This window comes from Microcebus murinus, chromosome 8, assembly GCF_040939455.1.
Source record: "Microcebus murinus isolate Inina chromosome 8, M.murinus_Inina_mat1.0, whole genome shotgun sequence".
Lineage (NCBI taxonomy): Eukaryota > Metazoa > Chordata > Mammalia > Primates > Cheirogaleidae > Microcebus > Microcebus murinus.
The window spans coordinates 98293106-98311097 of record NC_134111.1 but is presented as its reverse complement, the minus strand read 5'-3'; the positions used below and the strand labels follow the sequence as shown (position 1 = coordinate 98311097).

The 17992-nt window shown below is 43.5% G+C and overlaps 1 protein-coding gene across 1 annotated transcript in view; it reads right to left on the bottom strand.

Moving 5' to 3' along the window:
• Nucleotides 1-4178: 4178 nt before the first annotated feature.
• The window catches only part of FBXO36 (F-box protein 36), an 87484-nt gene continuing 73670 nt past the window's right edge, over nt 4179-17992 (bottom strand). Inside the window, exon 4 of the mRNA XM_076006018.1 lies at nt 4179-6223. Coding sequence (XP_075862133.1) covers nt 6035-6223 — 189 coding nt within the window. The 3' untranslated portion in view covers nt 4179-6034. The remainder of the gene's footprint in view (nt 6224-17992) is intronic.

The window sequence follows — 17992 nt, the reverse complement described above, 5'->3', positions numbered from 1 at the left end:
TCCTTCAAAGGTGGAAGAAAAGGAGCAGAGAGGTAGGAAGTAAAGCCAGCTAGTGAAGAACCTTGGATGTTAAGAAAGAATAATGCTGAACGTTTACCGAGTGCACTTGTTTGTGGGCAGTATCCCCAGAGCTTAGCCCAGTGCCTGGCATAGAGTAACTGATAAACAAACAGTATTTAAAAATTAATGAACTGGAGCTGAGAAGGGGATACTGGATGAGAAACTACTGGTAGCAAATAAGGGAGTGGGTTCAGAAGACTGGCGAGGAAGGAGAAGAATTGCAGGAAGAGTGGCGGACAGAGTGGAAGCGGTGAGTGGAGACTGTTAGAGAAGTATGGGGGCTCAGATGGGGAGAAATAGGAGGGCGCTGAGGACAGCAGAATAAAGAGGTCACTGGCAGTGCAGTGGAGGTGCTGCGGCTGGGCTGCATGGACCTCTAACAGTGAAAAGCAGAGAGGGCGGGGCGAGGGCACTAGGGAGCAAGGCGAGGGCCACGCCCACTTCCTCTTCCACTGTGGGGTGAAGTAGAAAGAGGTCGAGTTCCTTGGGAGGGGCTGGTTTCCAAGTGGCCAAGTGGAGGAAAGTAGCAAGAAGAAAGGACTGAGTGGAATGCTCTCTGGGCAACCAAATTAGAATGGTCTCATATTATGCTCAAGGCCCTTCCCCTTACAGTTTCAAAGACCTGCACAAATTCTGTCACCTTTTCAAGTCCTGTTGGTCAAACATGGTGTTGGCTCTGAAAAGAGAGGTCATGTAGCATTTGTGGTTAAGAATACAGACTTAGTAGGTAGAGATTTTGAGTCTTAGCTTTATGAAACTGGGAAAATTAACTTGTCCTCTCTGAGACTAATTTAGGTTTTGCAGGCCATATAGCCTGTATGATGACTGATACTTAACGCTGCCACTGTCATGGGAAGGCAGCCATAGATAATATGTAAACTGTGTTCCAATAAAACTTTTATTTACAAAAACAGGAGGCTGGTCAGATTAGGCCCATGCCATAGTTTGTAGATTCCTGAGAGAAATGACAGAAACAACATCACTTACCTTCAAGGGTTGCTGTAAGAATTAAATTGTTTGCTGCCTGTGTATTTCTTAGCATGTAGTAGACAGTAGATGGAACCTGCTGTCACTATTTGTAAGGTTATTCCAACTCAGTCTGTGACCACAGATCAATGGCTCTGAGACTTTCTGAATGGGCACAGATTTCACAGTTGAAAATAACTTTCCTGGGTGGAAAACTATGTGATAAGCAGGACACAGAATGTCACCCTGGCTTCCTGCCCTGATGTTTCCATGTTGCAAGGGCAAACTGATGCTGTCTCAGTGTGCAGATAATCTCATTTTAAAACAAAATAAAGGTGAAGCTAAGATGTTAATTTTACTTTGTAAAATGACTTAGTACACATTGTTATGCTCTTAACTGCAGGTGCAATTTTTCTTTAGTGTGATGGCACTTTGTTCACTTGGTGTTTTTGTTTGTTTTTTAAAAGAATTAATTCCTCGGGTGCAGTGGCTCTCGCCCGTTGTCCCAGCTACTTGGGAAGCTGAGGTGGGAGGATCACTTGATCCCAGGAGTTAGAGGCTGCAGTAAGCTATATAATCTGGCCACTGCACTCCAGCCTGGGTAAGAGAGCAAGACCCCACATCAAAAAATAATAATAACAAAATAAAATAAAAAAATAAATTTTGTTGTTTATATGTGAGGTTAATAATATGACGTTATAGACTATATACAAATTATAAAATGCTTACCATATTGGAAGAGATTAACAATCTCTATCATCTTACATAGTTACTTTTTTTTCTTGGTAACAAGAGTAGATAAAATCTACTTATTTAACAAAAATCCCTAATACAATTTTATTAACTTTAGTCTTCATGTCATACATTGGATCCCTAAACTTGTTCGTCATATGTTTTTACTATTTTGTTATCCTTCAACTTACATCTTCCTATTTCCTCTTCCCCCAGACTCCACCTATGGTAACTACCTCTCTTCATCCTTTATCTCTGTATTTGAGTACTTTTTTAAAAATTAAATTCCATATATAAGTGAGATCATACAATATTTTCCTCTCTGCTACTGGTTTAGTTCAGTTAGCATAATATCCTCCAGGTTCATCCATTTTGGGGAAAATGGCAAGATCTTTTTTCTTTTTTAAGGCTGAATAATATTCCTGTGTATACATGTACATGCACTACATTTTCTTTATGCATTCATCTGGCAATGGACATTTAGATTGTTTTCATATCTTGGCTAGCCTGAACAATGCTGCAGTGAACATGGGAGTGCAGATATTGTTAGAAGGTATCCCCACCATACCTGGCTAATTTTTCTATTTTTTGTAGAGACAGGGTTTAGCTATGTTGCCCAGACTGGTCTTGAACTACTGGCCTCAAGCAATCCTCACACCTAAGCTTCCCAAAGTGATAAGATTATAGGCATGAGCCACCACACCTGGCTTCAATAAAAAAAAAATTTTTTTTATTTCAGCATATTATGGGGGTACAGATTTTAAGGTTTCAATAAATGCCCTTTCCCCCTCTCCCACCAACAAGTCTGAGTTTCCAGCATGACCATCCCCCAGATGGTGCACATCTCACTCATTATGTATGTATATACCCGCCCCCCCCCTGCCCAATACCCTATTACTGTAGTACCTATGTGTTCACTTAGGTGCTGCTCAGTTAATACCAGTTTGCTGGTGAGTTCAATCAAAAATTTTTAAGACACTCAACTTCTCTACTAATAAAAGGAACTTTTTTTTTTGAGACAGAGTCTCACTCTGTTGCCCGGGCTAAAATGCTGTGGCATCAGCCTAGCTCATAGCAACCTCAAACTCCTGGGCTCAAGCAATCCTCCTGTCTCAGCTTCCCAAGTAGCTGAGAATACAGGTGTGTACCACCACGACCGGTTAATTTTTTCTATTTTTGATAGAGACAGGGTCTCGCTCTTGCTCAGGCAGATCCCAAACTCCTGACCTCAAGCAATCCTCCTGCCTTGGCCTCCCAAAATGCTCGGATTACAGGCATGAGCCACTGCTCTATAAAAGGAACTTTTTGTAGATAAATTGTGGAAATGTTTACGTGTTTAAAATGTCTAGTATACTATCTTAACACAAACTGAAGATAAAGGTCATTACACTAAGACTCAGAGCAAAAACCTGTGGTGCATGTTTTATGTTTTTAGTAAGGTTGCTTTATATTATTCTTAGTGTCTTAGGAGCCAGTTTGAGGTAACAAATGAGGACTGATGGTCATTGTGTACAAAAGCAGTTTCTAAAACCACGACAAGGGGTACCTAGCGCATTGTCCCTACCCCTGCTGCCTGTCCCTTCCCAAATGATAATCTCAGCCTAAGTTCTGGGGCCCACTCAGCAAAATAAAACTTCTTGGAGTCAATATTATGGCTTAATGCACATACTATGCCAACCTGCTCAGGAAGAAAGTAGTAACAGAAGTTAACGTTAAGTAAAATATATTTATTGTTTTAGTTTATAAATTAAATATTTACATTTGCTGTGTTAATAAATTGATATTATAACACTAAATATATAAATCATCAGAAAATACCAGCATTTTACTTTTACGATTACAATGGTAAATAATAACATGGTGCAAACACATTGGACTGCAAAGATGAGAAAGGGCAAGATTATAAAGCACTGTGGCATTTCACTCTGAATGTTATGTCATAAACAAGGCAGATTTACCCATCCACATGAAAGCTGTTAACAAAGGCAGAGGAAAGACCATCGCTGCCTATTACCTTCCGATGGGATCATCCTATGGGAACGAATTTACATGGGAAATGAGCTGGGGTAGAGGTGGGAAATGTTTTAACCACTAAAGACACTGGTGACATACCGGATGTTAGCTTGATGATATGATTTATATTTTAGCAAAAATAATTCTAATCAGGTAATAAGGCACTCAAATTATTAAGGCAAGTAATATTAAAATAATTTAATAATATGTATTATTTTAACTATTATTTGACAATCGTCAATATATTAATATCTTTGTTATTTAGCATCTATGCTAAATGATATATTATATATTACTACATTATTCACTATAACATAATAAATGTTATACTATTTTTATAATATTTTGTTATTTATATTATATACTACATATAAGTATATACTGTATTAATATATAAAATATATATGTATATTGATATAGAAAGTATTTTCAAATGGCCATATTTATGTTCGTATTGATTCATGTTGAATCTTGACTGTTATGCACGTCCATAAGATTTCAGAATCTCAGTCTGTTGATAAAACACCACACATGAAACTTTAAGCTGCTGACATTTCACATTGATTTGTTACAAGTGAGTTGAAGTGACATATTTATGTTGACATACCAAATTGTGGCCATGTGTGCGTACTCACGGTATTGACCTGTGTTCTGTCACTGAAGCCCGGGCCGTGAGTGAAGTCTGGAAGCTCAGGGAGAGACAAGGCAGTAGAAGCCATGCAGAGACGTGACCTCCTGCCCTCGGAGCTCCATTCTGGGCACCTACACAGACAATGAGGCCTGAGTCTCTCCATGATTAAACCTTTGCTCTGTGCTTGGACTGAATCCAGACACCACTCTGATGGACCCCTCCTCGGCCAGGAAGCAGATGGCATTTGACTTCCCAGATGTCCCTGGAAACTCATGACTGTGGACCTCTAAGAATGAGAAGCACACAGGTCTAGGTTGAAGTCTCAAATTGGCACTGGGGAGCAAGGTGACCGGGTTTTAAGGGTGTATGGATTAGGGTTGAAATCTGGTTTGATATTAACACAAGTTTAGTTTTTTAAAAACATATCTGTCACTAAGCCATACTGTTGAGCTCTTCTGGAAGGACTTAGGTGAGGAGAAGAGCCAGAGTCCACCACTCTGCACCATTCGGGAGGGCGTGGTACATCCTGGGGTGTTTCTCTGGCAGAGGAGATGTTATTTTTCCTGGGTAGGAAAGTAGAGGCTGCAGGGAAGAAGACATTATAAGGTTAATAAGGCGAGGTGGAGGTAGAAAGCAACTTTGTTCTGTGACCTAAAAAGAGTCATTAGATTATTTGCTACTATGAGTTAGTTAATTATCTGGGGGTATTTAATCATTATGAAAAAGCAAGGAGAAAAGAATTTTTAAGTAACCCTTCTCAGTAAGGTAGATCTTTCTCCCCTAAGACTGCACTGTTTTTACCCCTCTGTCATGTTAACAGAATGCAAACTGTACTTACATTTTCACTTAGTTACCTATAGATTGTTGTTCTTTAAAATCCTTGTGAAAAGTGGTAGCTGTCCACTTTCTTTGGGGAAACAGCATCCCTCTAAGAACTGTGTATAGGTTTATTTAACAATGTGAAGTCTTGGAAAGTTGTACTTTGAACAGAGTCTGCAAGCAGAATGCCTGGACTTCTCTAGCCAAGCCCTAGTGCCAGGTCAGAGGTTGTCTACTAGGGGGACGGAGCCAGGTGTCCCAGGCCCACAAGGACAGGGCCCCGAATATTGACTTAGCGAAACTAAGTAGGGAAGACAGCTGCACTCACCCAAGTGCCCTCCGTGGCACCTGCCCCTCATAGTTCCCTGTGGGGATACTCACTCAGCTACCTACTCCACGCATGGGCTCAGATGACACGACACCAGGAAAGCATTCAAAAGCCCAGAGTTACTCTTTTGAATCGTTAGATAAAGTAGATATCTGATTTTTTAAAAACTTGTTAATAATCATTTATTGTTTTCTTATATATTGCAGAAGCCACTTTTCTCATGGGTGTCAGGATAGGGCTTCCTGTCTTGCAGCCCTTGTACTTGGGCCACGATTTGCCGTAAGAACAACAGAGATAGTGATTCGAGCAAGGCACTGGGTAGCCAGGTTCTGCTGCATTTGGGCGCAAATCCTCTATGCTTTTCAAATGGCTCTTTGAATCAGCAAAACCTCTCAGTTCTTAAGAAAAAGAGACAGAAGAGCATCGGACATGGAAGGGAACCACAGCCATGCATGCCTCAGCTCTCCTGCTAGTAGGAAAACGTCCTAAAGCTGCTCCTCAATCTGGTTTCCGTGTTTTTGCTTCCTCTTGCGGAGCTGCCGCTGGAGCTGGAGCTTGTTGGTGAAGAACATCTGCCTCCAGCCGATGTCCTCTGCCAGGGCCCTCATGTCAGGAGTGACGTTGTCACAGGCCAAATGAACTATCTGCTCCCACAGTTTGTCAGACATGCACAGCTGTGGGTGGAAAAAGTCAGAGGTGGTTACAGCACACAGGAGTTAAGTAAGAGCCATTCACTTACTCACAAAGCCACTATCGGTCTCCTGCTGCCTTGTGAGACACAGTTAGAAACACTATGTGTACACACAGGTGTGCCAGACATAGGTCCTGCCTCAAGAAACCTCCTCTCTGAGGAAAAAGGCTAGTGCACAAATTATCTAAGTGCACATGAATCTAAAGGGCAAAGCAATATTTGATCAATGGAATAAGCCAAGTCTCGATTTCATTTAAAATGCAAAACAGAGGATAGTCGTAGATAGCATGGCTTCATATACAACATTATGTCATCAATTTCTGGTTATCCACATAACAGAGGCTAACAATGGTGTAGTCAGCCAATCTTCCACCTAGTGCTACATAAGTTTCTTGGGGCAGGGACATTGCTAACTTGCACTGTTTGCAATCATTTTAAACCCTTGGTTAAGCCAGTTCTGGGCTCGTACAGCTGACAGCTTCGTTAACTGTGAGCTACTCAGTGGCAAACTTCATCAAATGAACAAAGCAGCCCTCAGAGACTGCCAAGCAGCACATCTAAAATCCACCATTCCTGGTGGCAGGATCTCATCCACAAGTTTTGCCCTGAGTTCTCTGCATACATGACACTACACCAAGCACCAGAGTAGACTACAGGATTCTGTCTTTTCCTTGAGCCCAAAGGGCATGTGGCAAAGTGAGCCATTCTCCAGAATTAACCTTCCACTAGATGTTTGTCTGTGGTCTCAGAGGCATTAATCAAGGGCCACAAGGTTAAGGACAGGCAAGACCCCTCTAGCCCAATGTATCTGCACAAGACTATTTTGCCCTCCCTCCAAGTTCAAAGCTGCAAAATTCAGCTTTCATTTACCTAAAGTTTCTTAATATTACTATTTCAGTATTAATTATGGCAACTACTCTCATTAGTCTCCTGCTACTAAACACTATCAGAATTTCCTGATCTCTTACCTAACAGGTCCCCAGATCCTTCCTGAAGTTAAAGTTTTAGTTATATTTATTTAGTATCTCTGGCTTTAGTGATGGCCATGGGTTTGGATGTATACAAGAATGTGAACATTTAAAGATGTTTGGGCGGGGCACGGTGGCTCACACCTGTAATGCTAACACTCTGGGAGGCTGAGGCGGGCGGATTGCTCAAGGTCAGGAGTTCAAAACCAGCCTGAGCAAGAGCGAGACCCATCTCTACTATAAATGGAAAGAAATTAATTGGCCAACTAATATAAATATATATATATAGAAAAAATTAGCCGGGCATGGTGGCACATGCCTGTAGTCCCAGCTACTTGAGAGGCAGAGGCAGAAGGATTACTTGAGCCCAGGAGTTTGAGGTTGCTGTAAGCTAGGCTGATGCTATGGCACTCACTCTAGCCTGGGCAACAAAGTGATACTCTGTATCAAAAAAAAAAAAAAAGAGGGAGGATCAAGATGGCGGACAAGAAACACTGCCAGAAAGAGTGTCTCTGCAGAAAAGACAGATTCTAGCAGAAATTAGAAAAAAGAAGCAAGAAGGCGAGCATACAGCAGACGAGGGCCAGAAAGAGGGTTACCTGAGACCCCAGGAGACTCCACGGGAGGAGGCTATGGAGGAGAACTGGAAGCTGAGACCGCCAGAGCAGCCCGGAGACCAGCGGGAAGGGTAGGTGGATAAATCACCTTCCCCCTCCCCTGCATTTGGGACTGCTGGTGGGCTCCCCAGCGGGTGGAGAGACCTGCGGACACCAGCCCAGAGACGGCCGCCGCCAGCTAGCAGTGAGCCTGTAGCAGACGCGGCACCAGACTCCCAAATCCCTCGGGGCACCTCCGTGTGCACAGACCCGAGCCGCGCGGGAGGCGCCATATTGCCTCCTCCTCCCCTCCGCCGACCCTACCCGCGGCTGCCCAGAGAGACAATACAGCCACCAGCCAGAGGCACCTCCAGGGAACGGGACCTTCCCTTTTGGGACCCTACAAGTGACTCAGGGGAACTCAGACTGTGAGCTTCCTACCCGCCAGCCCTCCCAGGTGCTGCTGGCACGGTGTTCCCAGGAGAACGGTGCCGACTCAGAGGCTGAGAGACATAGACCCAGCTTGGGCTCCCTGTGGGTGAACTGGGACCAGAACTCCTCTCCCTGGTGGGGATACAGTTTGAACTCTGGGACCCAGAGGTCTGACCTGCAGACCAGATCCCGTGCACCGAGGTCTAGCATTGCTCGGGGCACAGAAGGGATATTTGTGAACAGCCTGCTGAGGTGTGTGTGCCTCCAGGGGCAGATCAGCGTCCTAGAGGGCAACCTTCCCCCCAAAGGGAGGCCGTGTGCCCAGCCCAGGTGGCGTTCCGGTGCAGGGAACCTCCCCGCCGTCATCACCGTCTGTGGAGGCCTGGTGGCTTGTGGTCTGGCCTGCTGGCAGAGGCCCAGGAGTAGCTGCGGAGTTGAGGAGGGTGGAAAGAAGCGAGGCCCACTCCAGACTGTGGGTCTCAGACAGCCCCACCCCCACAAGCAGACTTTCTGGCTGAGCGGGACCATTCCAGCCCCTCCCTGACAGCTTTTCCTGGAAGCAGAGAACAGAACTTTGATCCCTGCTAACGACATTGGTGGTGCCTGAGGGCAGGCTTACCCAACCCAGCTCTGCCCAGAACAAGAGCTGATAACAGGACACAAAATCAACAGCACAGCCTCTTCCTCCAAGCAAGTGCCACCTACTGACAGGGACGGCATCCTGCACAGCCTTTTCACGGCACCCACTGACTCATTATACAGGGAGTGGTCGAATCTCACCCACAGACACCACCTAACGGCTCAGAAACTAAACAAAGCGTGTGAATACCCAAACAAAAACCTAAAGGAAAGAAACAACAACTGATGGACATGGGAAAAAATCACCGAAGGAACTCAGGAAATATGAAGAACCAAACGGAAAACACACCCCCAAAGAGGAGCACCAGCCCCCTAGAAACGGACACCAACCCAAATCAGGCAACCAAAATGACAGAAGAGGAATTTCGTATGTGGATCATAAGAACACTCACTGAGCTGCAACAACAACTCAATAACCAACACAAAGAAACCACAAAAAACCTGCAGGATCTGGAAAAAGAAATAGACACAATGAAGAAAAGTTTAACTGAACTCCTGGAAATGAAGAATCAATTCAGGGAACTATAAAATACAGTGGAAAGTCTCAAGAACAGGGTAGATCAAACAGAAGAAAGAATCTCAGAGATTGAAGATAATACCCTCCAACTAAATAAAACCATCACAGAGATAGAGCAGAGAAACAAGAGAAAAGAGCAAAGCCTACAAGAGATGTGGGATTATGTGAAGAAACCTAATGTGAGGGTCACAGGGTTACCAAAAGGGGAAGAGGACAACACCCAAGGGTTGGACAAGCTATTTGAAGATATAATAGAGGAAAATTTCCCAGGCCTTGCTCAAAATCTCGATATACAAGTTCAAGAAGCTCAGAGGACCCCTGGGAGATTCAATGCAAACAGGAAGACGTCACGACATGCAGTCATCAGACTGACCAAAATATCAACTAAAGAGGCCCTTCTAAGAGCTGTAAGACGAAAGAAGCAAGTGACATACAAGGGAAAGCCAATTCGAATAACACCAGACTCCTCTAATGAGACTTTACAAGCAAGGAGAGACTGGGGCCCCATTCTCACTCTTCTGAAACAAAACAATGCCCAGCCTAGAATGTTATTCCCTGCAAAACTAAGCTTCATATATGAAGGAGAAATAAAGACATTCTCAGACAAGCAAAGTCTCAGAGAATTCACCAAGACAAGACCAGCCCTACAAGAAGTACTCAAAACAGTGTTATGCACAGAACACCATAATAAAAACTCACGAATATAAAAACAACCAAAACCCAAAGATTAAAGGCCAGATAATACAATGGCTCAAGAGAGAAATCAAAGCAACAACATCCAACCCAACAGAATGAACAGTAATCTACCTTACCTATCAGTTCTCTCAATAAATGTGAATGGCTTAAACTCTCCACTCAAGAGACAGAGGCTGGCTGAATGGATAAGAAAATACAGGCCAAGTATATGCTGTCTTCAGGAAACACATCTAACCTGCAAGGATGCATATAGACTAAAAGTAAAAGGGTAGAAATCAGTATTCCAGGCAAGTGGAAGCCAAAAGAAGCCTGGCGTGGCAGTTCTAATTTCAGACGATTTAGTTTTTAAAGCAACAAAAGTAGTGAAAGACAAAGAAGGTCATTATATAATGGTGAAGGGCACACTTCAACAAGAAGAGATAACAATTTTAAATATATATGCACCCAACTTAGGTGCACCCAGTTTCATAAAGCAAACCTTACTGGATTTAAGCAAATGGATTAATAGCAACTCCATAATCATCAGAGATTTCAACACCCCACTGACGGCACAAGACAGATCCTCCAAACAGAAAATTAATAAAGAAATAATGGACTTAAACAAAACCTTGGAACAACTGGGTCTGACTGACATCTACAGGACATTCTACCCACAATCCACTGAATATACGTTCTTCTCATCAGCTCACGGGACATTCTGTAAGATTGACCATATCCTAGGACACAAAGTAAATCTCAAGAAATTAAAAAAAATAGAAATCATACCATGTACCTTCTCAGATCACAGTGGAATAAAAGTAGAAATCAACCCTAACAGAAACACACATTTCTACACAAAAACGTGGAAATTAAACAACCTCCTACTAAATGATTACTTCATAAATGAAGAAATCAAGATGGAAATAAAAAAAATTCTATACTCCTACACTGCTTGTGGGACTGCAATTAGTTCAATCTCTGTGGAAAGCAATATGGAGATACCTTGGAGCGATACAAGTGAATCTACCATTTGATCCAGCAATCCCATTGCTGGGCATCTACCCAAAAGATTCAATGACACTCTACAAAAAAGACACCTGCACTTGAATGTTTATAGTAGCACAATTCATAATTGCAAGGCTGTGGAAACAGCCCAAGTGCCCATCCATCCAAGAATGGATTAATAAAATGTGGTATATGTATACCATGGAGTACTATTCAGCTCTAAGAAACAATGGTGATATAGCACATCTTATATTTTCCTGGTTAGAGCTGGAACCCGTACTATTAAGTGAAGTTTCCCAAGAATGGAAAAACAAGCACCACATATACTCACCAGAAAATTGGTATTAACTGAACAGCACCTAGTGGTCACATAGGTACTGCAGTAATAGGGTATTGGTCGGGGGGGGGGGCACGGGTATATACATATATAATGAGTGAGATGTGCACCATCTGGGGGATGGACATGCTGGAGACTGACTTGTGGGGGGAGGGGGGAAAATGGGCATTTATTGAAACCTTAAAGTCTGTACCCCCATAATATGCTGAAATAAAAAAAAAAGTGATAAATTGACTCATGAATAAAGATTTGTTCTATATATCTCTCCCTGTTTTATAAACATGTTACTGTAAATAACATATTTTAATAAAAAGTAATATTTTCTAAACCAAAAAAAAAAAAAAAAAGATGTTTGGAGGCCGGGCGCGGTGGCCCACGCCTGTAATCCTAACACTATGGGAGGCCAAGACGGGTGGATCGCTCGAGGTTGGGAGTTCGAAACCAGCCTGAATGAGACCCCGTCTCTACTAAAAATAGAAAGAAATTAATTGACCAACTAAAAATATATATACAAAAAGTTAGCCGAGGCCGGGCGCGGTGGCTCACGCCTGTAATCCTAGCTCTCTGGGAGGCCGAGGCGGGCGGATTGCTCGAGGTCAGGAGTTCGAAACCAGCCTGAGCAAGAGCGAGACCCCGTCTCTACTATAAATAGAAAGAAACTAATTGGCCAACTAATATATATAGAAAAAATTAGCCGGGCATGGTGGCGCATGCCTGTAGTCCCAGCTACTCGGGAGGCTGAGACAGAAGGATTGCTTGAGCCCAGGAGTTTGAGGTTGCTGTGAGCTAGGCTGACGCCACGGCACTCACTCTAGCCTAGGCAACAAAGTGAGACTCTGTCTCAAAAAAAAAAAAAAAAAAGTTAGCCGGGCATGGTGGTGCATGCCTGTAGTCTCAGCTACTTGGGAGACTGAGGCAGCAGGATTGCTTGAGCCCAGGAGATTGAGGTTGCTGTGAGCTAGGCTGATGCCACAGCACTCGCTCTAGCCTGGGCAACAAAGTGAGACTCTGCTTCAAAATAAATAAATAAATAATAAAGATGCGTGGATATTTGGCCTTACAGAGTGGTAACCCTTGGTGATACAGAAATATGCCTTAAAAAGTCCTTGGTGATGGACACTTCCTGGCTCCATCCTTCCATGTGCATTTGAGGAAGCTAACCACTTCGGTACCAGGGTTGACTGTAGGTGACAGCCACAGATGAACGCGCACAGCGACTTTAGCTGACAGCCGTGATATGACTTTTCTAATTTTTCATTTATCAAAAAAAATTGTGAACATTTAAAAATAACGTAATAAAAACATATATGTCGGCCGGGCGCTGTGGCTCACGCCTGTAATCCTAGCTCTTGGGAGGCCGAGGCGGGCGGATTGCTCAAGGTCAGGAGTTCAAAACCAGCCTGAGCGAGACCCCGTCTCTACTATAAATAGAAAGAAATTAATTGGCCAACTGATATATATATAAAAAATTAGCCGGGCATGGTGGCGCATGCCTGTAGTCCCAGCTACTTGGGAGGCTGAGGCAGAAGGATCACTCGAGCCCAGGAGTTTGAGGTTGCTGTGAGCTAGGCTGACGCCACGGCACTCACTCTAGCCTGGGCAACAAAGCGAGACTCTGTCTCAAAAAAAAAAAAAAAAAAAAAAGAAAGAAAAACATATATGTCTATGTTACCTATTCTGATTTACATCACAAGTAAAGCTGCCTGTAAAGTAAAACAAGCTCTCAGTGCTTTAAAGCTTTCCTCATCACATAAGCACAAAACGGATTCGTGGTCAGTGCGCAGCACAGACTGTCGTGCGGACTGTGAGTGCCGGCCGTGGGCGAGGTTTCGTGGCCAGTGAGCGCCGGACCGAAGTGGTTATTAATCACCAACCTGATTTTCCTGTGTATCTCTTCTATTCAGTGGTTGTCACATGTGAAAATACAGAAGTGGAGAGAGCCAGGTATGGCGGAGGGACAGTAAGTGGCCCACGGTTCCTTTGCACTAGTGGTACCAGAGCGCACCAGCGCTCTCTGACATGCCCCTTTGTAGGAACCCCGACAAGACACTGAGTAACTGACTTCTCTTACAAGAAGACCAGAAAAGGCAGGAAGCTGATCAACCTTTCAAAGCTCAATGACGGTGGGAAGTAGGATTATCTATAGATAATGATCACTTGCCTATGGATAATAGAGTTAACCTTATTACTGATATAATAAAAATTAGGTTGAACTTATTTTTAACGCTTAAAATTCTCTTTTGGGGGCAACTCTACCAGTTAAATAGGAAAAGCAGACAGGCTTGGTAAAAATCTCTCGGATTCCATAATACTGAATCCAGTTGTGCTCTATTTAAAGAGAGGTCAGGGTTTCGGGGACCTGAACGTCTAGAAACATAGGCACATGGTGACAAAGAGGAAAAAGCACTCGAATGGCTAAAAGAGCTGTCAGGAACAAATGTGCTTAAATCCGCGTACTTCGTTCTGTAGGAAAGAGCTTGACTCGTGGCCTAGTTATTCTTCCTTTCCCTAGAATTCGTTTTAGATTCATGTACAGCTTTTAGCCTTTAGCGGTTTAGCCACAGCAAATTAGAAGGGTGGTTGATACTATCAGAGGCAGAATACTGGAAGCAGAGAAGAATGACAGGTGAGAAATGAATGGTAAGAGAAAAATAGAAAAGAGAAATATAAACTAAAATCACTGCAGTTTGGGGCCATTTAGTGTGAGGGTAAGCTGCCCCACAATTTTCAATAGCCTATTCACTCAGCCATCCAAGCTGTATGAACTGCCCATTGTATTGGACAGGGCTCTTGGTTTCAGATCACAGAGTATATTCCAGGCAGTTTAAGCACAAAGGGATTTAGCCTAGGTAATAGGTACCGTAGCTTGCAGAATATCTAATAAAGTCAGAGAGAAGAGTTCAATGTTATACAGCCAGGAACAATGACAGCCCAGATTGAAAAACAAAATAGAGACTCTTCCAGTAGAAATCTCACTGCTCTGCTCCCCAACACGGCACCTATGATGGATGCAATGATGCCCTGAACCAGACACTAGGCCCTCCCATATGCCTCCAGCACTGTGCCTGCCATAAAAGCTGGTCTCTGTATGTGTGGAGGCTGCCTCACCTTGCTCATGTCTTCCTTCCTGGATTCTTGCAGGGAGGGCTACTTGACAGAGCCTAGGCTACAGCCAACATGCCAGTCGCAAAGGCATTTGGAAGTTTAACTGGGAGAAGGTTGTGTTTGGATGAGAACAGCCAGAAGATCAGCCCAAGGAGGATGCTGTGGTCTGACTTGCTCAACACCCATTTCAATCCCTTATGCTAGATGGAGCTGCCTTTGTGAACGGCACAGGTTAAAAGCTGAAACTACATTTCCCAGATGCCTTTGCAACTGACATGTTGGATGTCAGGAAGAGAACTAAACACTGGTGTATTTTGCAAAATGATACATAATAGCAACCTTGATAAGAGCAATTTCAGTGGCATAGTGGGGATGAATGCCTGGGTAGAGTGAGTCCAAGACAGAAAGAATAGAAGAGGAAGTAGATGAAGCAAGTACAGAAGACTCTTTTGAGGAATTATGTTTTAAGAGCAGAGGGGAATAGAGTCAAGGCAATTTATTTTAAAAACTATGTTTCTGGCCGGGCGCGGTGGCTCACGCCTGTAATCCTAGCACTTTGGGAGGCCGAGACGGGCGGATTGCTCGAGGTCAGGAGTTCGAAACCAGCCTGAGCAAGAGCGAGACCCCCGTCTCTACTATAAATAGAAAGAAACTAATTGGCCAACTAATATATATAGAAAAATTAGCCGGGCATGGTGGCACATGCCTGTAGTCCCAGCTACTCGGGAGACTGAGGCAGGAGGATCGCCTGAGCCCAGGAGTTTGAGGTTGCTGTGAGCTAGGCTGAAGCCACGGCACTCACTCTGCCCTGGGCAACAAAGCGAGACTCTGTCTCAAAAAAAAAAAAAAACTATGTTTCTGTGCTGATGAAGATGACCCAGCAGAGGGAATAAAATCAATGATGCAAGATACAAAGGGGACAACTGCATGGGCAGGGTTGTTGAATAGATGAGAGGAGTCGAAATCTGGAAGTGGAGGTTTGGCCATGGATAATAACAAGGAGAATTTATCAACTGTAATAACAAGCACAGCAGAGTCAATGGGAAGAGGTGTGAGGCACTGATAGACCTGGCAGAGGAACAATGAGGCAGTTCTCTTATGATTGCTTCTAATTTCTCAGTGAAATGAGAAGCCACAATACCAATTAAGAGTGAAGAAAAAGGAGGGGCCCGGCATGATGGCTCATGCCTGTGATCCCAGGACTTTGGGAGGCTGAGGTGAGAGGATTGCTTGAGGCCAAGAGTTTAAGACCAGCCTGGGCAACAGAGTGAAACCACAAATCTACAATTTTTTTTTTTTTTAAATTAGCCAGCATGGTGGCACATGCCTGTAGTCCCAGCTACTCACAAGGCCAAGCCAGGAGGATCACTTGAACCCAGGAATTTGTGGCTACAGTGAGCTGTGATGGTGCCCCTGCACTCCAGCCCTTTTCTCAAAAAGAAAAAAAAAGAAAAAAAGAAAATAAAATGAAAAGGAGGATGTCAGAGACTTTAGGAGAGAGAATAGGGTGTACAATAGACATCTTGGAAGGTACACACCTTGTGGCAGAGAAAGCAGTGCTCACTGAATATTGCATCTGTTCTCCCACGTTTCCCTGCCCCTTGCAGATAGGTGGGGCTATGAAATTAGTTCTGGCCAAAGAACTGCAGGTAGGAGCAATGCATCAAAGTCACCTGATGAACGTGAAAATGGTGCATAAACCTCAAGCTGTCTCTTTCAGATAGTACAGTCACAAGATGGCGGAGTCTTTAATAGCTTGGATCCCTGAGAGACTTTGTGAAGCACAGCAGAGCCACCTGTCAACCTACAAAGGGTATCAATTATGATTGAAAAATAGCTATCATTGTGTAAAGCCACTGGAGTTTTAGGATTGTCTGTAATCCCAGATCACAATCTATAACTTGGTCTATGCTGACATAGTTATTGTGGAAAGCTTTGGAATTTTTATGTATTTGATACATAGTATCTAATTGCAATTTAAGGATGACTAAAAACTTTGAGTCTTTCACAAGATAATGAATGGGTCCTTCTTATAGTGAAACCCACTCAAAATGGAATCACATTTATATCATAAACTAGGATAGCTTCAAGCTATCTCTGACATTATCCCTTCTGTTAGTTTTAATTCTATGGTTGTGAACTTGGTCAGTGGAAATGACTCACAGACAAATATTTAAAAGATACATGAAAAAGAAATCTAAGTGATCACGATTACATGCAAATATATCAGTCTTAGAGCAAAATATTTGGGGTAACATAACAGTAAGGATAAGGAAGACTTTAAATACTCTAAACCAAAAAATCTGACCTATGTCTTAAGCGGGCAAGGACCCCATTCCTGCCTTGCTGCTCATGGATGATTCCACGTGGTCAGAAAAGATAATACTTTTAAAGCAATGGCCTGACCGGGGGAGGTGGCTCACGCCTGTAATCCTAGCACTCTGGGAGGCCGAGGTGGGCGGATTGCTCAAGGTCAGGAGTTCGAAACCAGCCTGAGCAAAAGCGAGACCCCGTCTCTACTAAAAGTAGGAAGAAATTAATTGGCCAACTAATATAGAAAAAATTAGCCGGGCATGGTGGCTGAGGCAGGAGGCTGAGGCAGGAGGATCGCTTGAGCCCAGGAGTCTGAGGTTGCTGTGAGCTGTGAGGTTATTGTGCCTGGGCAACGAAGTGAGACTCTGTCTCAAAAATAATAATAATAGGCCGGGCGAGGTGGCTCACGCCTGTAATCCTAGCACTCTGGGAGGCCGAGGCGGGAGGATTGCTCGAGGTCAGGAGTTCAAAACCAGCCTGAGCAAGAGTGAGACCCTGTCTCTACTATAAATAGAAAGAAATTAATTGGCCAACTAATATATATAGAAAAAAATTAGCCGGGCATGGCGGGGCATGCCTGTAGTCCCAGCTACTGGGGAGGCTGAGGCAGCAGGATTGCTTGAGCCCAGGAGTTTGAGGTTGCTGTGAGCTAGGCTGATGCTACGGCACTCACTCTAGCCTGTGCAACAAAGCGAGACTCTGTCTCAAAAAAAAAAAAATAATAATAATAATAATAATTATGTGACTGATTAATTCATGTTCACAGAGTTTAAGGCCAGAGGAAATGTACTTTCTCTTTTCCAATTAGTCACTTAGATGAATTTAAAGATCTGAAGTGCCAAATCATCTATCCGCCCTCTATCCATGTATGCAGACATTTCTTCAGAACCTGTATTTGCCAGGCATGGAGAAGACAAGCAGAATATTGAAGAAGACAGATTCACAGTTAAAGAATCACAACATGCTCTGTGCTAATGATATAATGAAACAGAAAAAGCCCAAATGTAAGATGAATTTTAGAAAAAATCTTGTATCAATTACAATTCTGACCATCCTTTCAGAGAGAGTTCTGGAATGTCCTATCCCTCCAGATCATAGAAGCCAAGCTGAAGAGAATCAGACCCCCCGACACTGTCTCAGGGCTTAGTGCTGTCAGACGTTCTGC